The following is a 24,982-nucleotide window of genomic DNA, read 5'->3' as shown; positions in this document are numbered from 1 at the left end:
AACCACGACTGGGAAATGTTGCACACTACCTCAAAGCCTGTGTTTTCAATATGACGGCCTACCTCTAAACCGAATGTGTAACACGACCGTGGAGAGACGTACTTGAATGCCTGACAAATGTGTCCTTTGCACATCGCAAATACTGAGAAGCTGCTTGAAGAAAAATGTATTTTTGTACAATAAAAGTCAAAATGAGAAATAAAATCTCACGGCTTCTTTCTTCAAACGTGCATTTGTAGCTTAAGGGGCTCAGACGGCGTTTTAAAAGTAACATTAAAGCACTTTTCATGAACTTTCAAGGCTTTTTTACTATAAACTCTACTGAACTTGTCACTTTATTTAACTTTGATTGTATATTTTGATCAGGATCGTTTAAGGCTTCCTAATTTCCACAATAAAGGATCAGACCCTTTTTATTTCTGTCCCTCTCAGCACAAGTGTGACAACAGGATCGTTTCATTTCAAACATTAAAATCTTTCTACTTTACACGAGCGATTATGTGGAAGAAACAGATTATGTTGAAATTAAGGCATTTTAAAGAAGGGACTTAAGAATATTCCTAACTTTGGAAGTAGAGCGGTTATAAATCACAGAATTCATCGTTAGGATGCAGTTTCAAGTTCAACAGCATCACAAATGAGCAACAGCAGAGCACGAGGTTTGAGGATTACAGGTTCATTCAACACTGGCACCTGATTAAACAAGCAGGGAAGCAAAAGGGTCCGTAGGTTTGTTCAAATGCTAAAAAGATCTGAAGCACATTCTGGCTTCACCAAGGTTTCTCTGGAAGACAGCAGCTACCATTAAAAAGGAAAAAAATGAAGTTAGACCATAAAGAAAGACACTAAAAATGGGTCCAAATGTAGATATTAGCTCAAACGTTATTAGAAATGTTGATTGAAGTCATATTTGACTTCTATTATAGCACAACTATTCCTACTGAGACACAACAGGGTCAACAAAAAGCCGTCGAACACAGTCGAAGCATTTCAATAATCTTTATTTCATAAAAAAGTCAATCGGTTTATATCAGATTAAAGAAAGTAGAAACCAATAATAATCAGTTAGCTGGCGAGGCATCTTACAGGGGGCGTGTCTTCTGGCGGACTGACCAGAGCGACCTCGACACGCGGTACAGGTTTACCCAAAAGTCAAGAGAGAAGGCCAAGTTTAACAGGAGCCAACACATGAGCTGGGCGAAATAAGAAAAACGTGGAAGGGCAAATAAAAGAGGGGGAAAAAAAAAAAAAAAAAAACTTTGGCAAAATCGCATCTATGTTTTCGTCGGCCTTGTCGTCGCATGGCAAAAACGCGAACTCTAAACAGATCCTGGTTCAGATTCAAACACGCAGCGGCCATCGAGATCACATGGAATGTTTGTACCCAGATTACAGAAGGCGTTACAACAAAAATACCAAAAAAAAAAAATAAAGAAAAGAGGGGCGTAGTCATCGTTTTCTGCAATACCTTCACGTGTTACCAATTAGGACTGAGCCCTTTTTGTTTAGTTAGAGCAACGTTTAAGTGTTTCAGGGGTTTGTTTGGGGACAGAAGTAACAGGAGGTAGAAGAGAGAGAAGGGAAAGACGTTTTACTGCTCCTGCTGCTACTGGTTTGTTTTTGTTTAATTAAAAAAAAAAAAGGAAAAAAGAAAAAGAAAGCTCATCTGGCGGTGGAGGTTTTAGTCCGTTTCCTCTTCGTCCGATTCGGACTCTGCGGAGAGAACAGAGAGCGACGATTAGATGGTCAAAGTGATCAATACATTTAAATCTGGGTTCAATGCAAAATATTCTCCCCTGTCTGGATAATCAAGTCTAAAGCTGCAGATTAAAAGATAAACTACTCTAAAATACTTTGTTCCATTAAACTTTACAGAGATATTTAACAGGGAAATAACAGATCGTCACATTTTAAAGAGCAGAAACCAAAATATTCTTTAACAACTCGGCTTGAAAAGTAAATCAAACCATTATTAGACTTTAAAGCTGAAACAATAAGTCGACAAACTCCTAAATCTAAAAACATCCTCACATCGTTTATTTAGAAAATCTACTAAACTCTTCATGAACTAGCTGAAATGGTTCCCGACTGTCTCCGCTCTACCTTCAGCTTCCACAGGAACTTAAAAAGAGGCATTAAAAGATATTGATTATCAGCACCACACTGACTCCAGGCTCCAGATAACCGTCTCTAAAAGGCAGATCTGCCTCAGGCCGTTTGAGGCCTTGAACACGTTCAGCAGCATTCGTGTTTCATCATTTAGACAAAAATCATCTTTGCATCACAGGTTCTTCCTCCAAAAAGCACCTCGATCGTTGTGATCGACTCTAATTAATCACAACACACACTGTGTCCACTTTATTAGGCAACAACAACCATAAAACTATGTTCCTAATAAAGTGGCCACTAACCCTAACCCTTATTCTGGAAATGTTCTTTATTTCAGACATTAAGGCCTACCAGATGTATCAGCATCTTCATCTCACTGAACAGAAAACTACAGATAACTGATTAATTGTTGATTTCTTATAAGTTAAATATCCAGAAATGCATCAGCTAAAGCTTTTCAGATGGCCGTTACAGCCCTTCATCTTATTTTGAATCGTGGAGAAAAAAGGAAGCCATCTTGGCTTTTAAACGCAGGTCTAACTAACAAATGCTGTATTTTATGGTCTGAGCTGCTTCACTGGCACACAAGAGGAATTATTATTATAATATTATTATTATTGATGATGATGAACACATCCTTTCCTGCTCCGACAAGTCACAAAAATCTGCCTCAGGGTTTTTTCTTTTACCTTCCTCAGCGTTCTTCAGCCACTCAACGAATTTTTTCATCTGCTCGAGGAAAACGCTCTTCCCCTTGGCAAGGTGGGTTTCAGTGTACCACTTCAGTATGGCCTCTTCGCTCAATACATCCGCTGTGAGAAGAAACAGGGACACGGTCAGTCCTCCTGCACGCCCATTAAAAAGCATCACAAAGTGCCTGAAATCTGTCTTTGTAAAGGATCACTTGAAGAAAAACAGTTAACTGATGCTTGGTGGGACGTTTCTGCTCGAAGCTCTCAGGCTTTAATACGCAGATTTGCTCTAAAACAGCTTCTTAGCCAGTCATTAAGGTGTTTCAGGGAACTATGGACACCAATCAGAAGCTGAAGCTGTGAGTAAAAGGCCAGACTTGTAAGCGTTTGTTAAAAAAATGACACCAAGCATTAGGAGGTTTGACATTTTAGGTCAAGAAATGTTGAAAAATGACCTCACACTCGTCACAGCGTTAAAACTGAACGGACTTTCATAAACCTAAAACAAAACGAGACAAGCCGTCAGTGGATGCTTTGCACTCAGTTCAGGCATCGACGTGGGCCGAGCGCGACACCGACCTTTGTAGAGGAGCACCACGATCTTCTGAAAGGCCTTCATGAAGTGGATGTTGTCGTAGCAGTACTCCTGGATCTTCAGCAGCAGGCTGAGCTCGGACAGACCCTGGGAGGTGAAGGCTTTCAGCAGAAGGCTGTATTGCTGCAGAGACAACGTGAAGCTGTGTTAGGAAAAGAAAATGGCTCCTTTCTAGACCAGAGATGGAAATGAGCCAACTCCTAGTAGTTTGTAGTAGCAGCTCATTATTGATCGTGGCTTTACGCTCTAGCCGGGGCCGTCCTCACACTCATCTCAGAGTGTTGTTCTTGTTCCCGTCTCCTGCTACTTTCACACCTTCTGTGATCACCACGTCAACAGGACAAGTTCTACTTGTGCAGCATGAGCTCTGCACTTCAGGATGAAAAAACAAGCCTGAATAACTCACGTTTGAGACGGTAGTTCCTCCTAGATTCACCGATTTACTCAGCGACGACAGAAAGAGCAGGTGTGGCCCTCAAGAGGAAGCAACACAAGTCAACTAGACGACATTTTACATGCAGGTAAACACATGAAGACGTCATTAGAGAACAGAGCTGTTCTCCTGCTGTGTGTTTTAGGAAGCCTTAAACTCAAAAACATTTTCAGACTTGCCAGAGCCTGCAGTCACCGTGACACGGTTCACAATTTATTGCGCAATCCTCAAGAACAAACACATGAGCAAACTTTCTCTGGTGATTCACTGCGTCTGGTGATCTCAGGGCTTTATTTAGACTTCCTCCAGGACACGCGTTTAAGCCGCATACCTTCAAGTGTTTGATGGCTTGTTCGGTCACCAGCTCTTCCTTCTTGTTCCACTCCACGGAGCTCATCACGCTGGTCCAGATGATGCCGATCATGGCCTGCTCAGAGAGGTTGGCCTTTTTCATCTCCTCGCGGGTGTAGGCGATAATCTGAACAAACAGGGGAACAACATTAAAACTAAATAATAAAAAAAAACAAAAAAAAAACAGCTGGGTTGATGTTTATCAGCCATGAAACACATCAAGTCTGTATCAGGGAAACTTTAATAGTTAAACTGAAACCATTTTAGATCGACTGTGTGGCCGCTATTGTTATTGTGGTGATCGACAGTTACTGCCCGACCCGATGATGATGTTCACACCTTCCTTTTGCAGGATATTTGCCAGTCTCCCTGCTGCAGGTGTATTTGTAGGTGACAAGAAGCTGTAGCCTTGCTTCATGACCTCAGAGAAAGACAGGATGTGGTTAACCTCACCTCCTTCTGAGGGTCGCCGCGGGCCATCTGCTCCTGGAGCTCCTTCTGCAGCTCCTTGCGGGCGCCGATGGATTGCTGGTTGCGGGCGAAGTCGGACAGCTCCTTCAGCCCGGCGTCGGTGAAGTACTTAGAAAAATGCTCGCAGCTCCGTTTGTTGGCAGGAAAGAGTTCCTGTTGAGCAGAGATATGTTCAGCTTACAGATAAAATGTATAAACACCAAATACAGGCTGGACTAGATGATTCTTCCAGTCGACTCAGATTAAAACGGTTTATTTACCATCAGCCTGTTGTCCATGCCGACTTTGCGGAGACTAGCAGCAACAGAGTTGATGTCCTTCTCATTGATCCATGACTTGAACAGCTTGACAGCGAAGGCTGCAGATACTCCTGAAGAGAAACAACAGAACACAATGAGTTTGTGTGATTCTCACTAAATACAGTCCGAAAGTTGAATCAACATCTTAAAAGCCCATCTTCTCCACAGAATTCCTCCTCACCCTCTTTGACGAGGTTCTCGTTGAAGAGGCTGTTCAGGATGGAGGCTGATATGTTGCCGTTGGCCAGCAGGATGCCGGTCAGCATGGCCAGTTTGTTGCGCTCAGACTCAGTGAACCCCTTCAGAAACAGCAGCAACTACAAAAGGACAGAGGGAACCGCACATAGAGGTCTGTTGTTCGTGTTCATTGCAGGAGAATTGAAGCCTTTTCAGAACAAACAAGCAGCTGTGACTTTAGCTTCATTGTCTTGCAGCTGGCGAACAATCAGCTGCTTAAACTGTTTAAAAGTTTGGTCGCGTTTAATGTCGGTTTTCCACCTAAATCTGAAAATGAGTCGATCCCCTGACATTTGAGAATATTCTCACATAATTACACTCATCACTTTGGTGTTCTATAAAAGCAGCTCATGTATTCGTAGCAGCATTAGCAATAAAAATAATTCTTTAAGGCTCAATGCCGAGCCTGCCAAGCTGTGGTGTCTCATGTCACATAACACCTATAAATTTACAGTGTCCCTCTGAGCTGTAATCATTGGTGCCACAACTGTTTACCGCCTGCTGTAAGACTTGTAAAGCTGTCAATAAAGTTTAGGAGGAGCTGACAAACGTCACAGACAAGTCAAACCAGCACAACAAGTAAAAAATAATGATGTCAGAGTATTCAAAGGTTCTGTTGTTCAAAAACCTGCTAAAAAAAATAAATAAAATGAGACTCACCTTCTTGATCTCCTCTTCGAATCCCTTCTCCAGGTACTTGTAACGCCTGATCAGCTTGTTAAAAACCTGTGAGGAAACGCCACTCTCTTAATTCAGTGTAAATGTCTTGCTGAAGGTTTCTTTAATCATATAAGAGCTTAGAAACTGGTGGGAACAGTAGCTGGACGTGCGTCCCACCTGAGCATATGCTTGCATTGTCTCCAGGTCTTCTTGTGCCGTGAAGAGGCAGAACTCGGTGCGGGTCATGTCGTCAGATAGAGTCCCGCCTGGGGCTGCATGAGAAGACATGAAAATAACCATTTAGGTCAAAACAGCTTCAGTAACATGGTTCATCTACTTCCTGTCTACATCCCATTTATACGAAGGGTTTTATTTTGCCTTTTTATGACCTACAGTTGTAACATTTCTACGTCAGACACCGAAACATGAGCAAAAAGTGGTAAAATGCGTGAGTTTGCAGGTGAATTAATCCATTCCTTACGTTAATCTCACTCACACAAGGAAAAATTCAAAATGCATGCTTTCCCCTCACAAAAACAACTGTCTGCTCCTCTTGACACAAACCAACACGCCTGTACTTGGGCGAAACACGTGTACAAGTGCTTCGTGTTTCTGTGCGCAGCTTACCCAGCATTCCACCGGCCACCAGGATGTCAAAGAGTGTCTCTGCATACCGGCGGTAGTCAAGCTTGGCGCCAGAGGCATCAAGGAACTTCGCAACCGCTTCCAAATCAGTGCCAGTTTGATTCAAGCCTTGTACGATACTTTCTTGAAACTGAGTAGGGTCAAATCTCTCCTTTTCATCTGTGAGGGGGGAAAAAAATAATAATAAGATGCGTATGTTGGATTTGGGAGAATAAAAACCAAGAGACAAGATCTGTGCATGGCTCAGACATGCAAAGCAGCAACACAAACCTCTTTTCCTCGTTTTGAAACGCTGTCCTGTTAGCGTCGGCTTTTGCTGCTTTTGATTATTCATAAAAGACACCCTGGGAAGGATAAAACAAACAGTTAATGTTTAATCAACGTGTGCGGACGACACCTGAGCACAGGAGAGAAGAGTACACAACGTTCACTTTCATTAAGTTTTGTATTGCCAGAGTTTGGGTGTAACTTGGGCGAGCGCCATGTCAAAGTCATGAGCGCACCACTGTAAATTATTCTTATATAACTCAAGTTGGACAGCAAAAGTATAAAGCCTGTAGATAAACGTGTACCTTCAGTTTCCCACAGGATGAGGCTTGTGAAACAAACAAAGAACTGATCCTACTGACTCAAAGTGTCTGCAGAGCACCATTGTTGGCAAAAAAACTATGAGAAACACAACAAAGGGCCCCATTGTTGCTCTGAGTGACAGATCCTCACAACCACGATCGTGACCAGCAGTTTATTTTGACCCCAGCTCATATAGATTGGACTTACATTACTATACAGCCCAACAAACGCACCATTTATCATCATATTTATACTATTTGTTTTATTATTTTTTATTCATTTTGTGAAACAGGATTGCACGATGAACTGCACGTTGTCCCTTCATACACAAAAAAAACTTAAATCTGCAGTTATTCAGCTTAATATTTATACACATCCAAGAAATAATGATGTAGTTTGTTTTTCTGAAAATGAAAAGCAGCAATAAAATATTGTTTTTCACACTTTAGTCCATTTGTGTCCAGTAGAGTTACTAAAATCTACTGCGCCCTGTTTTATTGGGCCTTTTCTAATAAGTTAAACAAAGTTGTGAATAATAAAATCAGATTTTCCAACATGCGAGTGGCTGAACGTCATAAACAGGTTTGAGAGGTTGGAAGGTGTTGAGAGAGACTTAACACATTGTTGGTTTAGTTTAATTAAAATGGGATTTGTTGGGCATCAGCTGGAACAACTCCAGCCTTTAAACACCAGTTAGTTTTCCCAACAAGGCAGACACATTTTATTTAATGAATTGCCAATTAAAATCTTCTAATCACCAAATTATACACACAAGACATGATCAGTTTCATGTAAAATGGGGTTAATCTAAAACCTGTACTGTTGAAATATTAAAATAAGTGTCATTGGTGCCAAGTAATTAGAAAAAGCTTTAATAATCACCCACACAACAGCAAAAGGAAGGAAAAGGCAGACAAAAGACAATAAGAGGAGGCACAATGGAGCTGCTGGCTGCTATTTAGTTGATCAATCAGGAAAATAGATCATAAACCTTCATCAGAAGTGTGAACCTGGAAGAAAATTAATTGTGTGTACATGTCACAAGGGTTAAAAAACAAGTAAGGGCTCGGATATAATTAGTTTTTTTCCAAAGCTACAGCTGGCTAATTATAGGTTAGCATTAGCTAACTCCGGGCCTCACCATGCGCCGAGCCAGAACTGATTAGCCGGGCCTGCTAGCTGGTAAAACCGTGTTTATTTCATTACCCAGTCGCTGCTAACACACTAAAAACCACCATAATGTGCTCATCTAACCTAAAAACCACCTTCCTGTCGAAGTGTCACAGCAAAAACTGAACATCGACACGATCTTGAAGCATGTGAGCTAATGAGGCTTAAGCTAAGCTAGCTCCAGAAAGCCAAAAAATTCGCCCTCCATGATGGCGACATACCCGGGTTTAAAAAAAAAAAAAAAAAAAACTTAGCGCCGTCTAACACGAGATATTCACGTCCTCGCGACGAGGTGAAGGTGCGAGGCGAGCGTGGGGAGGTGGAAATACAGGTACTCACCGAAATTAATGCAGATAAAAAACGGTTATTGACCAGGGGAATGAAACCAAGTGACGAGTGTCTCAGCGGCCCAAACAAAAAGACCTTCCCGTTATGACTTCCGCAAGCTCCGCCCGCCGCGCATGCGCAATTTAAAGGGGATTTCCGTTCCATTAAGAAACACACGCAGGTTATTATTTCTATAAAAACCTTCATTTTGACCTGAATATTTAATTATTTTAAGGAGAGAGAGAGGGTAACTGCTGTGCATTTGTTCAAAAATTTAAAACTATATTACTGTATTTTAGTTCAGCTGATTTGATTTGCATTTCATATGAAAATAAAAGCAATTTTATTGATTATTTTTTAAAATATTGGGTTACAGCTGTGTCAATTGAAGTGACGTTACTTCCTGTTGTCCATGTCTACGTGAACATTTTTATGCTTTTATTCGGCATTATTAACCTGTGTGAGTTATATTTGCATTTTTAAATATTAAATATTAAGTATTTTCATAATTAATTTTAAGTGATTAATCATGCTCCAAACTCCAATTGGTCTATATTTATTTTATTTTATTCTATTATTTATTTTTTGTTTTGGACTGTTGATTGGACAAAACACAAACAGGGAACTAGTGATGGAGGAATTTGGGTTGCACAGATTTGCTGATGCTCAGAGAAACTCAAAAGATTAAATATTACTGAATGGCCTCAAAAAAACATGAAATGTTTTAGGAAAAAACTAATTTCATGCACACCTGAGGTAATTCTGTCAGGCCACATTAAGTGGAAGTGACTGATTTGGTGTTATGTGACTGACGCGATGGATCAGTACTCAAACTAAATTTGCCACAATGCTAAAAAAAAGATAATATTTATTAAAAAAAGATAGATATGATGCCAGTTAGTGCACAAACTGCTTTCTTGGCAGCTGTTTCCTCCTCAGCTGGTGGCTTCAGATTGTTTCCACACCGACAGAGTTTCACTTCTGCAGCTTCACTATTATTTATTATAAAAATCATCACTTTTTAACAAAGAGCCTCACAGAGGAAGTAAAGTACTCTTGTTTTAGCTTTAATGCTATGCTAGTTAGCTGTTAGCTAGTTAGCGTACAGACATGAGGGCTGTATTGATCTCTAATGAGCAGACTTCAAATGCTGTTTCAGTAAAAAGGTCAAACTATAAAACAATTTAGAAACATTTTTGATTATGAATCATATTTAATTATGTTAATTATATAAATATATATATATATAAACACTGTTGTCCATAAAGTTGGAATAAAATGTTTATTTTTATTTTAATTTCATGTTCTCCTTCCTTCCTTCCTCTATGCTTTTGTTCATTTCCTTTTCCTTCCTTCCTTGCTCTTCTGTTTCTTTTTTCCTTCCTCCCTCCCTACCTTCCAATATCCATCCTTCTTCCTTCCTTCCTTGCTCTTGTCTGTTTCTTCTTTCTTCTTTCCTTTCTCCCTCCCTCTCATCCATCCTTCCTCTCTTCCCTTTTCCATCCCTCCATTCCTTCCTTGCTTTGTTGCTCTTGTCTGTTTCTTTTCTCCTCCCTCCCTTCCATCCTTCTTTCCTCCCTCACTCCCTCCTTTCCCTCCTTCCTTCTTCTACCCCTCTTCCTTCCTTTATTGCTCTTCTCTTTTTCCTTCATTCCTCCTTCCTGCTCCCTTCCATCCTTCTTCCTTAGCTTCATTTCTTTGTCCAGCAGATACGATCACCTGTGGTCGTCTGAGAGAGAGAGAGGGGGGGGGGTTCTTTCTGTGGTCGTCTGCTGCTGCTTAATGAACACAGAGGAAACTTATGTAAAGTTCAGTGGTTTATTTTCCTCTTACTGAAGCAGCGATTCTGGAGGATAAAACATTTAAATGTGCTTTAAATTCAAGTGGCCACAGGACGTTCGCTTTGTTTGGTTAAAATGCAAAACAAAGTAAAGCAGCTGTATTAGTTCGTTATAGTTCCACTAGAGCAGAGCTGAGTGCTTGATCGGATGAACGTTTGTCAAGAAAACGGACGGGGACAGACACTCCCTCTATTTTAGGTTTAGATTTTAGATTTCGGCAGTCAGTGTGGCTTCAGTTTGATCACACAAAGAGACAAAAATCACAGTTTTAGATGTTTAAGGCCCACGGCGTGAAAGATCCTGGTTTGCTGGCTGGAATCTGGAAACAAAACAAAACAACAAACAAGAAAACATGAACACAAATGAACATTTTAATTTGTTTTGTAATGATGTTACACATGATAAACACAATAATGAACTTTAAGGAAGATTTATAACCAGTATATTTTCTTTCATGTTAGTTTCTATTGTTTTACTTTACCGTATTTTGCGAGATTAGTTTAAGACTAAAGAGTAAAACAGTGAGGAAATATAAAAAACACAAGTTAAGGTAATAAACTGAGGAACTTGTACTGTAGCTTCATCTGTATGTGTCAGTTTTCCAATTAGCCTGATTGCTTATTGACGATGTATTAAGGCTGGAAAACCACACAGGGACTTTTATAGTCCTACAACATTTTAATCTATTTAATCTTTCGGTTATTTTGGGTGAAAAAACTCCTAAAAATGAGTGTTGAGTGTTTTATGAAGGTCTAAATGTTGTTTCAGAGGATTCACACCTGGACAAAAGGAACATTTTGGAGCATTTTTCAGGGAATTTTTGGGAAATCGTTGTATAGACGGTGCTGCTGAGTGGCCGTCAGTGTTGTTACCTTCTGAGTGAATGGGGAGGCACAGGCCAGACAGGCCCTCTCCGGAGTGGCGGGGCTGTCGAGGGAAAACGGGCCGACTAAACCGGACTCTGAGCGGGCGGCAGCCGCGGCGTCTTTGATGGCGTAGAACACTGAACTGCCCAGGAAGATGGCAGGTTCTCCGATTCCCTGCACAGACAGACAGCCGTGTGACACACAGACTGAAACAAAGAACTCTCAGAAAAGTCGAAGTGGACGTCTCTGACCTTTGAGGAGTAGATGGCGTGGGGGTTGTGGGTGTCTGACAGCATGTAGACGTTGAAGCGCAGCGGCACGTCACACACACCGGGGATCTTATACTGAGACGGACCTCGAGTGTACAGGAGCCCAGAGGGGGAAAACTTCAGCTCCTCCAGAGTGAAGAGACCCAAACCCTGCATGAACGCTCCTTCAATCTGAGAGGAGGGCAGGAGAAAGATGGAGGGACAGGAAAGAAAGGAAACAAATCTATAGAAACACACATTTTCTGCTCATTTTTGGATAAAAAACAGAAGCATGCAAAGGAAATATTCAGGATTATGAGCTTATATTCACTCTTTTATGGTTCCTGTGTACAATATATAAAAGAAATAACATCTATTTCCAGTTGAAAAGGTTCCAAATATACTAATTCCTCACTATAAACAACAAAATAATAATGTTTTTCTTGTGTTTCGTCCCGTTTGGTGTGAGCCCACCTGGCCAATGTCCACCGACGGGTTCACACTTCTACCGATGTCGACTACAATGTCCGTCCGCACCGTCTAACACACACACACACACACACACACACACACACACACTCTGTTACGATGAGCGCCATCCGTGTTAAGGTGTCACACGTTTGGGTGCTTCGGTTCTGACCCTGTAGTCTCCGGTGAGGCCGTCCAGCTCCACCTCACAGCAACATACTCCGAACACAAAGTAAAGGTACGGCTGCCCCTCCATCTTCTCCCAGTCCATGTAGAGGTCTGGACCTCTGATCACACACAGGAACATGTTACCGTCACTTGATGAGTGAACGAACGGATGAAGAGTGAATCTATCAGTACCTGTAGTATCCAACAGCAGATAAGCTGATTTTCTCAAAAAATGCTGCTTTGGTCTGAAATAAAAAAAAGATGTTTGACTGTTAGCTGTTGTTCTTTAAGATACGTTTCCACTTTCATGTTTCAAATCGTACCCAGCTCTCCCATGATCCTTTGGGGTCCTTCTTCCTGATTGGCTCCAGTCGCTGGTACAGAGTCTGGCAGGCAATCTGCCAGGAAGGAAAACGTGGGTGATACTTACTGAGCTTGTTCATTACGCCCCATTTAGCTATAAGCTCTTTGAACCGAACTGAGCCTCACCTTGACCGCCATGCCGTTGGCGTCCGTGCCGAAGGAGGCGGCAGACGGGCAGGTGTTGGGAACAGTGTTGGTGCTGGTCTCGCTGATGTAGATCTTAGCGGGGGGGATGTGAAGCTCCCGACTCGCCACCTGACGGCAAACAGGAAGCAAAAACTGGCTAAAGTAAATGTTTTTGTTAATATCTACAAATCCCAGAAAAAAAAAAAACCCTCAAAAATATAGATTTCATTTTTAAAAAAGGCTCTATGACAGAAATAGTGCAGATTAATAAAGATTTGGTGAGTATTACGGTGTGTGGGGGTCAAAATAAAAAAAGTACTACAGTGTTTTGATACATACATATAAAGTGCTGAGTTTTGATCTTCACTCACAATCAGAAAAATATAAAATATCACAGAGATTTTAATAACAAAAGGGAACAAACAAAGGAATTAAAAACTAAAACTAAATTAAAATGTTTAAATGAAACAAATGTACTTTACAGAACCCGTTACATACAGAACGGGTTCAGAGCAGTACCTGCTCCAAGTCAGAGGTTAAATTAACAGACTGTGGTGAACTGAGGAGGGCACAGTACCTGCTGCATTTTAGTGTGGATCCCCTGACCCATCTCTGTCCCGCCATGAGTGACCAGAACAGATCCGTCGGTATAGATGTGGACCAGAGCTGCAGCCTTTAACACACACAAACAGGAGATAAACGGTAATTCAAATTAAAGCTCATAGTTGAGAGAGACCAAAGTCACACCTGATTTAAGAAGCTCTCTGCAAACGCGATCCCATATTTAATGGGGATGATGGCCATCCCTCTCTTCTTCCAGCGGTTCTGCAGGTTGAACTGGTCAACAGCTTTGCGCCGGGCGCTGTAGTCACTCTTCAGCTTGCATTCCTCCCAGCAGCGCAGCATGTTCTCCGGGCTGAACTCCATCTTGTAAGGGGTGACCGATGGCCCTCTGTACATGTTGAGCTCCCGAATCTGATGAAGATTTTGAGGAATTGGTTATACTGGGCTGTTATTGGTCTTAAAGGATAACTCTGGTATTCTTAAACCTGGGCCCTTTAACCACAAACAGCCGTTATATCACTCTCTGCAAACACACCAGACTTCATTGAGAAAAACAGCATTTTTACTCTCAGAGCCTTGCAGTGGTTCGACTACCGCTGCCTCAATCTGATAGATTGTTTGTGTTATTATGTGTTACACAAATACTGTGTTGGACAAGAACTAATCCTTTAGAGCACCAAAGTCACACAATAACACAAACACACTAATCGATCAAAACAGCAGTAGACCAGCAACTCCCATGTAAAATTGCTATTTTAGTGAATGTAGTCTGGTGTGTGTGCAGAGAGCGATATAACGGCTGTTTGTGGTTAAACCAAAAGGATCTTCCAGGTCTCTCTCTGTAGGGATCCTTTCCATGATGCTGTCACACACTTAGAATAACAATAACAAATTCCAAATAGTACCATTCGAACCCAAAATAGGGCCCAGGTTTAAAAACTACCGGAGTTATTCTTTATTTAATCTTCTTTCCCTCTAGTTTTTGCTGAGTTGTTCCTATTTTTTTCCTCATGACCTGGTCTGCAGGGCGTCCCAGCACCACGGCCACGTCGTTCATCATGTTCTCCACGACCATGAGGCTTTGGGGCACGCCGAAGCCCCGGAAGGCGGTGTTGGAGGGCATGTTGGTCCTGCAGGCGGCAGCACGGCCACGCAGGTTGGGGAAGTTGTAGGTGTTGTCCATGTGAAGCAGAATCTTTTCTATCACCTGCAGGAAGGAGCAAATCGATCACTACACGACACCTGAAGAACACACACAGTCGTGCTAAATAACAAACTTCTACCGACCAGGGGAGATTCATCGACAGCGTTGCCAGCGTTGGCGTAGTACTGGATGTCTGCAGCCATGATACGTCCGTCATTCATGAAACCCACCTGGAACAAAGAGCGAACTATCAGGATATCTTAACATTACAGAGACTTCACCATGTTGGATCAAACCACCATCGACTGTATGCACTCTAAAATCTACAGTGGCTCATATCTCTGGCTCCTTAAAATGAAGCCAGGTCTGATGACGCCCCCTTGTGGCAGCTCTGGCTTTAGCTGCGAGCTGCTCAGCCAAAGAATGATTCATTATTTCCTTCTCAGATGTTTAATCTGAAGGATCTGAAGGCCTGGAAGTAACTCAAAGTATCTAATATTTCTTCTATTTTATCCCTTTAATCTTGTGAATAATAGAATAATAGTTGGATTTTAGAGTGTGTTTCTGTACTTTGTATTTTCCCAGGACAGGGTGACGGCCTCCAGTGATCAGCATGTCCTCGCCTCGCTCCAGGACACAGCGGACGGCACGATTGGTCCTGAACGGAAAAGTTATAACAACAAAATAAACATGTCAAGACCTCTCCAGCTTCTCTTTGACTCTTATCACACTTGCTTTTTCATTTTTGTCTAACTTCCATTGATAATCTTCTTACTTCCACGCAGCCACAGAGGTGATACCAGCCAGTATCGCTGTTTTAGTGACCTTTCCGCCGAAAGCACCGCCCATTCTTTTGACGTGACACGTGACTCTGTTGGACGGGATGCCCAGCGTCTCCGCAATCACTTCCTTGCAGTTGGGAAAACGAGACAAGTGGTGTGACTAAACCGGAAGCTCAACAACATATTCATACAGTTCATCCAGACGTCTACGTACCTGAGTTAATGTCGGCCACTGAGTGGACACATAGGCGTTGAACTCCGTCTCCTCGCCAACAGGAACAACCAGCATGCTCTGGGTCTCCATGTAGAAATGCTCCTGGCCCCCGATACGAATCTGTCCTGAGGGATGGTGAGGAGCAAACAAGTCTTTAGTGCAAAGTTAATCAAAAAATCCTTGAAATGCAGGAAATCTTCTTATAAATATTCACAGTTTTCAACACCAACATGTTTCAGCACATGCTTGTTCTTCTATTGACAGAAACGTTTACCTTCATGAACCTGATCCACAGTTTTAAAGGCTTCGGTCACGTTTCCTCTCTCAATGATCCTCTGGGGCTCAAAGAAAGACGACTTCTCGATGGCGTCCTGTCACAGAGAGAAACGACAAACACGGCGAGGAGCCGCGATGTGACAGAAACTCAACAACTAAGTGTTCAGCTCCTGTGGACCAAATGAAAAGCGTGTTGGATGTGTTTGACTCCACAGACCTCCACGGTAAACAGCGGCTCGGGCAGGTCTTCATAGCTGATCTTCACAGCCGCCGCTCCTCGTTTGGCGTGCGTCCTCGTGTCAGCGACCACCGCACATATCATGTGACCGACGCATGACACCTGCGGACAAACAGCAGAGACTTTGAAACTGAAGAACTTTGAATTAATAGCAACAGAAATATAGTTTCTATTCACTGAAATCTGAGTGAATTACACAGTTTATCCTGCACAATATAAAGAAAAATGTTGTTGTTGGTATAAGAAACACAATTTTCATTACTACATAACTCATTTTGGTATTATACATATACACTTTTTATTTCTAGTAACAATTGATATCATATTCATGCATATTTTTCCATATTAGTAACATATACAGTATTCCTCAATGCTCAAACATTCTTCAGCTTTAATATACTAAAAATCTTTCATCAGTATTTTAACTTCCAAAAAAAAACTTCTTTCTGGACGTCCGGCTGCCTAAAAAAGAAGTGAATTCAAAGCTCTTCTTTTAAGGATATGGTTGATGTATATATAATCCATAAGGATGTCCATCTAAATACACAAACTCCATGAAAACAAGAACATAAAAGGTTCATGAACACTACCTCAGCTTCAGCTAGCAGCTCCTCGTCATAACCAAATAATGTGCGGACTTTCCTCCCTGGAATATCTTTGGCTGTGATGACGTCGACAACACCAGGAAGCTGCAGAGCCTCGCTCACATCCAGCGCGCTGAAGGACGACAGACACGTTACAAAGAAAGGAAAGTGGACCACAGGTCAGCGGCTGCACAGCTGGAAACTCGTCCTTACAGTATTTTAGCGTGCGCTCGAGAGCTGGTAACCAGAGCCAGGAAGAGCTCTCCGTCTGTTCTGGGGAGGTCGTCACAGTACACGGCCTCGCCTGTGGTCTGGACGATGGCGGAGCGATGCATGATGGGACGCCCCACTGGGTCCTGGTTGCTCTGGTCCTTTGGCACATGCTGAGGAGGAGGAGGAGGAGGAGGCAGCCAGGTTTAGTTACTGTACCTGTGGGTCCAGGAAGCAAACACAACGTTGTGAGAGACATTTTCCCACCTGGAACTCCTGCAGACCGGGTTGGATCTCTCTGGGTAAAGGCTGCGTCTGCATCCTCTCAGGAAGCTCCTCTGCAATCACATCCTGAAAAAAGAAACTTTGGTATGAATATCTAACAGGATCTACTGTTACCTTGTGCTATGGACGGCAATCAGCGCCCTGTCCTACCATTTCTCTGAGCTTCTGCAGGACCTCCAGGTTAAACTTGAAGAGGAAGCTGAGAGTCAAAGAGCGACGAAAGTCCACCTTTCCTCCAGGAGCCGACGGAGGGAGGACCAACTCATCCAGGAGGACGTCATAGGCCCGGCTGAGGGTCTCATCATCCCACGGCCTGAAGGAAACACAGGATTTTTACTGGCCTTCAATTTACCAAGAGTTTGAGTACAAGTAAAGGTCAGAGATGAAGGATGTGAAAACAAGAAAGGAACCACAAAGGAAAGTGAAGAAGCCAGAAACAAGGAAACCAGAGAAGGAGAAGAGAGGAAGGATTAAAGAAGGGTGGGAGAAAAGAAACAGGGCAAAGAAGGGAATAAAGCAATCACTGCTAATCCATCTCTAAGTGACAAACATGACTCTGACCTTGTGACGATGGCTGCGCAGGTTTTGGCGGCGCTGACAGTTGTCGGCCCGACACCTCCGTAGTAAACACTGACGTCCTGAACGACTCTGGATCCTCCGGGGAAAAACACTCTCATCCCGGTCGTCACTGTGGCGAAGGAGCTCTCCTTCCTCGGAGCCTGACGGAAAGCTCGAACAAACTCCCCCTGCAGGACGCATGTAGCAAAGGGTCTTTTAATTTCAGCAAAGATAATATGATATTGGATTGTTGCTGAGCTTGCTGATTTACTAATAACTGTACATGTGAGCACTCTCAGAGAGGATGTTTGCACCTTTCTGGTGAAGGGAATGAAGACAGAAACAGCGATCTCCTCTGGCTTCACGCTGGTTTTCCCAAAGCTCACGAAGAAGTCTTGATTCAGGGGAACCTCTCGTCTTCCTCCTGGCAGAGAGAAGAAACGTAAACACGTCAGGCATGAATCTACAGTTTTCTTCCGTCTCAGCAGCACAGATTTCAGCGTACCGTTTGAGATGACGCTCACTTTGCAGTTCCCAGCAGCCAAAACGGGGTTCAGGTCTGAGTTTGGGTACGCACTCATGATGTTTCCTCCAAAAGACTAAACATGCAAAACCAAACACACACTCACACACTTATTAAACACATAAAATCACATGATCGTAGTTGTAAGTTGTAGTTAAACTCTTATAAATGTTATTTCAAACCTATTTCACAACACTTTGTTCTTATTTCCCAACAGGAGAGGAGAAGTAAGTAAGTACAGAAGGCAGAAGTCAAACTGACTGACCAAGTTCGAGTAAAGTCTACTTACAGCGACATTGCGGATCTGCTGGCTTCCCAGGTTCCCCAGCTGTTGGATGAGGGCTCTGAACAGTTCGGTCTTCTCCTCCGGAAACTGAGGAACCAGCTTCTCCAAAAGAGAGTGAACCTCGGCCAGACTGCAGCCCGCTCCCACCCAAACGCCTGCCGAGAGGCCGCAAACAACAGAGCTGCTGCACGTTTGGTGGCTGACACACACGAGCCCAAAGAATTTAGAAAACCAGAAAGTCACCCACCCTGTGGAGTCTGAGAGACCTCAAACAGCTCCAAAACTCTGGTTGGAGAAATGATCAGAGGATGCACGACGCCTTTGAACTTTATATCTGGACCTTCAACACAAAGCAGAGAAATTAATCTGGATGTGAACGTGTAGATCTTCTTGCTTTCTAAAATAGCTCATGAGGATCTTTAAAAAAAAAAAGACCCATTACTTCTTCTTGTTTTTGTCTTTTTCTATTTTGGAATTAAACATTTCAGGTTTATAAGCCTGATTTTTGTACCTAAAACAGAATTAAAAAAAAAAAAAATGAAGTTGAAGCTGATGAAGTAACTTCTGGCTTTGCTGCTCACCTACGTGGGTGTTTCCCATCACCAGCGGAGCTTTGGGGTTACTGGTCTTCAGCTGGACCAGCTCCTCCAGCGAGACAGGGGATACCCAGCTCATCCTCTCCCCACGAAAGGTGAGCGTCTGTGGCTTCCCTGTTTCTGCCATCAGCTGTGGAGACATTGGAGCAAATCTTATTAATTAAGAGTTACAATTAAAAGCACTTTGCAGCATCGATAACCGATCAGCTTTAGAGCTGAGATGTTCACGTGATGAGTGAGGCGACATCTGAGGACTTACTATCAGCTCAGGAGGGAAGATCAGCTCCTGCGTCGGGTCCAGTGGCAGAAACTCTTCCTTGTCAAACAACCGCGGCTCTTCCTGCAGCACGTTATGACAGGATGGAGAGGTGGAAAACAAGCACTGAAATCTGAACTCAAAACGTCTGAGGAGGGTGTGACAGGTATTTAACTGACCATAAAGGGTGAGGAGGGAACAGAGGGGAAGGAGAGGGTTCAGAAAGTTAACTTAGAGCAGAGGAAAAGATGAAATGGACAGGATGAAGACAAGGACAACACTAAAAACACACTATAGGGAACTCAAAAAGGGAAAATTGAACTCACATGCTCGGGTTCATCAGTACTTTCGTCTCCATTGAGGCAACAGTTTGCGGCTCCGCTGGCTCTGCAGCAGGTGGCTTCCTGTTGGGACTGAGATATAAGGATGACACTATGTTGTTATCTGTCTGAAGGCATGCAGCACTGCTGGAGCCTTTCTGCTGTACTGGTTATTGTTTTCCCTGTTTGAAGTGGAAGCGAATGGACCGTGCAGGAACGACACCTTTACCCTGGACTCAAAACAGTGGAGATCACGCTAGCACACGGCTAATCAGCACCAACACAGCTACACAGGAGGGAGAACTAACAACAGGCCTTCCCAACAACACAGTGTGCAAAATACTGGATCTCCAACTGATGACCTGGAGAACCTCTCATCCTCGCACAGCAGGGGAAAGACTGGAAGTAACTCAGAAACTAAAAGTCTACAGGGAAAGCTACTGACTGGCCCTCAGACTCAAAAACACAAAAATGCATTTCACGGCTGCACCCAAGTGTGCAAAACCACATGTTGCACACGGGGTCGATGTCTGAAGCACTGAAACAAGACTTTAATGACTGAATCTGAACATGTGGCTTTCACCGTCCACTCAGTTCATTATAGTGACAATTTCAACTTTCTCTGGGACCGCAGGAGCCTCTTCTATCCACCTACATGCTCCCACTGGCTGAGATCACAGAAAAAAACTAAATATGTTACCGTTTTATGCAGACGATGCACACGTCTACATTACTATATCAGCAGGGGACTTTAGTCCAACACAAGCACTGCGTAGGTGCAGTTCTTTTAAATCAAGGCTGAAGACCTTTCTGTTTGTTGCCTCCTTTCATTAAAACACATACTTTATTCATTTGTGGCAACTTTTATCATTGTAATTCTAAACAGGGTCTTATTCTATTTTAGCTTGTTTCTATTTTCTAGTGTCTCTGCTTTTTATTGCATTCAAATGACCTTTTATAATGTCTTTCTTTTGCACTTTGTCACACTGCTGTTAATGTTTTATTCAAAGCACTTTGAATTGCCTTGCTGCTGAAATGTGACATAAAAATAACCTTGCTTTGTTCTTACTTGTTCTCAGACTGAAACGCGGCACTGTGACAGTAACTAGTCCGACAAACAGATAAAGTTACAGCCGTGGATCTGACGTTTGATTATTCCTGAATTGTGTAACTTGTGTTGGTTGGAAAGCTGAGCTTTGTACCTGACAGAAGGTCCTGCACCCGTCAACAATGGGTCGATATCCAGTGCACCGACACAGATTACCTGAAAAAGCAACAACACACAAAGAGGACAGATCTGGCTGCAGGTCAGATTTGTGAGTTTGGACGCTAAAGACAGTGTGCAACACTTCAAAGTTATTAAAAAATCCTTTTGTGTGTTCCCATATATGAAAAAAAACCTTTCAGTGGTGACATTTCTCACCATATACATCCCTCTAAACTTTAAAGTAGTGTAAACTATGATAGATTTAGGTAAAACAAACCAGCTAGAGCCTGTGTGATGTCCTCCATAGTGGGCTGAGGCTTGTTCCTCAGCAGGGTGTACATGGACATCACCATCCCCGGGGTGCAGAAGCCACACTGGGAGCCATGAGCCTTCGCTATTCGCTCCTACAAACACAGCAGCCACAGTTTAGTTTTAAGTTTAGTTAATTAAGCAGGCTGTTTGGTTGAGGGCTTTAGATCTCTTTATCATCTGAGCTACTTTCTGCATGTCATCAGACAAGCTCTGGCCTCACCTGTACAGGGTGGATCCTGGTCTTGGTGCTGCCGATGCCCTCCACCGTGGTGATGGCGGCTCCGTGAAGCTGGCAGAGTGGCAGGAGGCAGGAGTTGGCTGAGTAATGCCTGATGGTGTGGTGAAGGTCATATTACACTACCAGCACTGGTGCTGCTACCACTGCTGCTACAACCCCAATAAATCACTTGCATGTTATTTTCACAGTTGTCTTTTGATGCTCAGGTGGTGCAGTCTTGTTTAGACTTACTTAGAAAGGGTCATCCATGCTTTTCACCTCCTCCAACAGGCTTTGAACACGTACTACCATCAAATCTTTGCTGCTATATCTACTTATTTTATTGTTATCTTTTGTTTTTTTCTATTGCAAAACAGTCTGAAACTTATTTTTGACAAGTACTTTATAAATAAAGATATTAGTATTATTATTAGTGTCCTTTGTGTCCTTTGCTTTTAACTCAGTATGAGAGATTTTATTATTTTACTCTCTTGTGTTTTCTGGTTTCTGGTATTCTGTTTGTAAAGGCTGCTACTACTACTGCAACAACCAGACTGTCACTTCCACGCTGCTAATGCTAATCCCACTACCCACATCTCATATGTAGACTCCTCTGCTTTGTCTTCTCTGTCCAGCATCTGTTCGACGTTTGGACGGTTATCTCCTCCTCTGCTACGACACAGTCGAACAGATGTTGTCCTGCTTCGGTGCCAGGAGGGGAAATTACCGTCAGCCACCACAGAGTTCCAGTTATCTGTTCGCTGACGGTGTCCAAACCACGCTGGCAGATAACCAGCTCACATTCACACTCCCTCTTGTTTCCCAAAAAAATCAAATTTAGCTAATAAAACGGTGCCTGTGTTTGGTATTTTGGAATTTAACCAAGCATGTTCTGAACTAATTGCTTTTCCGGTGTGTGTGTGTGTGGTTACAAACGCTGACATTGGTGAGAATTTAGCAGATTTGGATGATTTCAGCGCTAATCTGCTTCCTGACAGCTGTTTCTCCGTCAGAAAGGAACTCTGCTGTATTCAATTCATGCACACATATACATGTTTAATTATGTTTTGCATAATTGCCTTTATGTCTTCCATGTTTTGTCAAGCTCTTCCATTTTTAAAAGCAGTTTTTTTCTCATATTCTGAGTTGATTACGTCTCGATTACGCACCATTAAACCAAAACTTGCTTGGCGAAAACCCAAATTTTGATGCTGTTTTTATGGACCTGAATTATTAATATTTCATACCAGCTGTAATTGTATTGTTGGAGGGACAAACAGCCTTCTGAAATTTGAACAAAGAGCGATTTGTTTAGCTTCTCAAGTTGTGTGGAGAGTTAAAACTGGCCCGTCTGAACAAACACAGCATCTCATATTGCAGGAAAGACATGTGCTTTCTTATTTCCTAACTTGTTAACCACCTGACACCCCCTCTGTCGGGAGCCACTGGTGTACACAGAGTAGATCTTTATTCCAAATAAACCTGCGTATAGTTCTTAAATACAAAATACGCTACAAGTGCTGCAGTATGAAAATGACAGCTTGTGTCTCAGCCAATCAGAGTGGAGCTTCAGGGTCATGTGGTTTATCATATCAAGGATACACGATGGTTTTGGTGGCAGGTTGGTAGCGCGACACCATGACCGTGCACGCCCCGCAGCCGCCGCCGCCACAGCCGTACTTAGTTCCAGTTAACCTCACTGAAATCACAGTCAAGGACATAATGAGAGTTTGGGTGTTGAAACCTTGCAGGTGGCGCTCACAGCAACAGGAAACTCGTGAATAAAAGCAGATCTGGAACTGATGTGAAGGATACGCCTCTCTCTGAGGAAGGACAGCAGCGTGGTCTCAGGGTCGGCATGGCTCTCCGTCACCTGTTTCCACAAACGGAGATCAAACTCAGCACTTTATTTTTGTGACCACGTGCATCTACTGGACTTAGATGTGTTTTTTTTTTACTCTTTTGAGCAAACTGGTTATGATAGTTTCACGAGGCGTAAAGTGACGTCTTGTTTTGTCCAATTAACAACTGAAAAACCAAAAGATATTTCATTTATTTGATCATATATGGCCAGAAAAAGATGAAAATCTGGTTTAAGAAGCCTCGAAAAGTATCTGAATCCATTAATCTATAACAAAACAAGTCAATGACTCTAATTTCAGAACTCATTTGTGTGTAATTTCCCATGTTATGTTGTATTTTCTAAGCGAGAACCAGTTGGGAACAGCAAGTTGTCTTTTTTTAACTCTTTTTATTGGTGAAAGTCAATTACATATCACCTCATTTAGCTTTTCCTGTAAGTAGAACGTAGAAAAAAACAGATTAACAAACCAAAACCAAGCTGCTACATAAGAGAGAGAGGAGAAGAAGGGGTAGGAAGGCTTGTCAGGGAATCTAATATTGTTATTTAGGGAAGTAAATGGGAAATAATGACAGATTATAGTCATACCAGTGCACTAAACAGGCCACAGATTTGGGTCTCAGTTTGGCAGGTTACTGACATACTCAATAAATGACTGGAAGAAAACATCTAAGACAGAATTTGAACTTTTCCAAGCTTAGAAAAAACTTTTCCATTATCTCCCACTATAATTTAAATCTATTAAATATGTCTACATGTCTTCCGTGTGAATTTGGCTGCAGTACCACATCATTTTATGATGTTAGAATGCTTTTCCCCCCTAAAAACATATAATGTGACCAGATTTCAAAAGTTGAAAATGAAAATCAGGGCTTTTATTTGTTAATCCGTCTCCCTCTTCCGTCACAGAATCTGACGGGTCACAGATTTCACTGTAACACCATCTATTGATTTAACACTTCGGACTAATTTCTCGTTATTTTAATTAACTAATTTCATATTTCAAACCCTCTGACAGCGTTTTAAGAGTCAAAAAAAGACACTTCAGTCTGAAAATCGTTTGTAAAAAGCTTCGCAGCTTGAAAACAGACATTTGTGGCGGACGTTAGCATAAACAGACAGCTAAAACTAGCTAAACTGCTATATAACGGTTTGTGCTTTAACTAAACGACAAACGCACCTTTTTCCCGTTGATAAAGAAGCAGATATCACCTCCCTCCTTCTTGGAAGACATGTTTCTGAGTGCAGGAGGAGACTTTTTGACTCGGGAATCAAGTCCGACTGAACCCGACCAACTTCCGCCTGACACGACCTTCAAAATAAAAGTGTATGCGGAAGTATATTCATTTAGTGTTTTGTTGTTTTTTTTTAAATTGCTTTAGCACTTTTGGTGATATTTATTTGTATTTTTACTCATTTATACTCCATCATAGCCTGAAATTTTCAGATTCTTTGCTTAAAAGTAAAATTATATAATTATTCACAGCAGAATCAACTTTATTGGCCAAGTTTGTACAATCAAACAAGGACTTTGACTCTGGTGAAACTTCTTTTTCTGTGTACAGTAAAGTAAAGAAATAAAGTAGAACAATATAAATGCAGTATATACAGTGGAGGTGGGTGTGGTGCATTTAAAGCTTCAATCCTGCAGACATGAATAAATTATTAGTACTTTGATATTAGAGCAATATTAGATATACTGTTTTTGATGACCTGATTTTTGGTGAAATATTGGATCACTTGAACACTTATTTGAGTGAAACCCTGTTAGACGTTTGGAGGAAATTGTCTGACTGGATTAACCTCCATCAGTTCGTTCTGTCAAAAGCTTGTTAAGATTATCCACTGTGTCAAATCTTCATCTGAACAAAGTGGTTTAATCTGAATATTGTAGAAATTAATCTGGATTT

General features: G+C 42.2%; 2 protein-coding genes across 2 annotated transcripts; both read right to left on the bottom strand.

The window, feature by feature from the left end:
• Positions 1-983: 983 nt before the first annotated feature.
• Positions 984-8,683, bottom strand: bzw1a (basic leucine zipper and W2 domains 1a). The gene is made up of 12 exons (XM_070855919.1): positions 8,572-8,683; positions 6,763-6,836; positions 6,475-6,651; positions 6,025-6,119; positions 5,848-5,913; positions 5,132-5,267; positions 4,912-5,021; positions 4,634-4,804; positions 4,161-4,307; positions 3,381-3,519; positions 2,799-2,921; positions 984-1,713 (listed from the first exon to the last, which is right to left on the bottom strand). Exons 2-12 carry the CDS (start codon positions 6,824-6,826, stop codon positions 1,682-1,684), a joined length of 1,260 nt encoding a protein of 419 aa, XP_070712020.1. The 5' UTR covers positions 6,827-6,836; positions 8,572-8,683; the 3' UTR covers positions 984-1,681.
• A 1,706-nt stretch (positions 8,684-10,389) lies between these two features.
• aox6 (aldehyde oxidase 6) lies at positions 10,390-24,336 on the bottom strand. Its single transcript, XM_070855618.1, has 35 exons — positions 24,253-24,336; positions 23,027-23,084; positions 22,814-22,910; positions 21,215-21,323; positions 20,960-21,086; positions 20,678-20,739; positions 19,482-19,559; positions 19,159-19,239; positions 18,885-19,029; positions 18,551-18,643; positions 18,307-18,458; positions 18,000-18,093; positions 17,809-17,918; positions 17,498-17,682; positions 17,087-17,249; positions 16,919-17,002; positions 16,655-16,824; positions 16,448-16,574; positions 15,837-15,959; positions 15,618-15,714; positions 15,344-15,468; positions 15,123-15,256; positions 14,918-15,005; positions 14,491-14,577; positions 14,219-14,410; positions 13,387-13,614; positions 13,217-13,312; positions 12,640-12,768; positions 12,474-12,548; positions 12,343-12,395; positions 12,155-12,269; positions 11,989-12,054; positions 11,518-11,706; positions 11,273-11,440; positions 10,390-10,719 (listed from the first exon to the last, which is right to left on the bottom strand). Exons 1-35 carry the CDS (start codon positions 24,304-24,306, stop codon positions 10,669-10,671), a joined length of 4,005 nt encoding a protein of 1,334 aa, XP_070711719.1. The 5' UTR covers positions 24,307-24,336; the 3' UTR covers positions 10,390-10,668.
• Between the last annotated feature and the right edge of the window lie 646 nt (positions 24,337-24,982).

Source organism: Pempheris klunzingeri, chromosome 24 (genome assembly GCF_042242105.1).
Source record: "Pempheris klunzingeri isolate RE-2024b chromosome 24, fPemKlu1.hap1, whole genome shotgun sequence".
NCBI lineage: Eukaryota > Metazoa > Chordata > Actinopteri > Acropomatiformes > Pempheridae > Pempheris > Pempheris klunzingeri.
This window is presented reverse-complemented; position numbering and strand designations above follow the sequence as displayed.

Coding starts and splice junctions, on each gene's coding strand:
- bzw1a (XM_070855919.1), bottom strand. CDS start 6,826: ATGAATAATCAAAAGCAGCAAAAGCCGACGCTAACAGGACAGCGTTTC. Junction 5,914..6,024: donor CAATGCAAGCATATGCTCAG/GTGGGACGCACG, acceptor GTTTCCTCACAG/GTTTTTAACAAGCTGATCAG. Junction 4,308..4,633: donor GCGGCGACCCTCAGAAGGAG/GTGAGGTTAACC, acceptor CTGTTTGTTCAG/ATTATCGCCTACACCCGCGA.
- aox6 (XM_070855618.1), bottom strand. CDS start 24,306: ATGTCTTCCAAGAAGGAGGGAGGTGATATCTGCTTCTTTATCAACGGG. Junction 15,257..15,343: donor AGTGGCCGACATTAACTCAG/GTACGTAGACGT, acceptor CCCAACTGCAAG/GAAGTGATTGCGGAGACGCT. Junction 13,615..14,218: donor TGGGACGCCCTGCAGACCAG/GTCATGAGGAAA, acceptor AATCTTCATCAG/ATTCGGGAGCTCAACATGTA.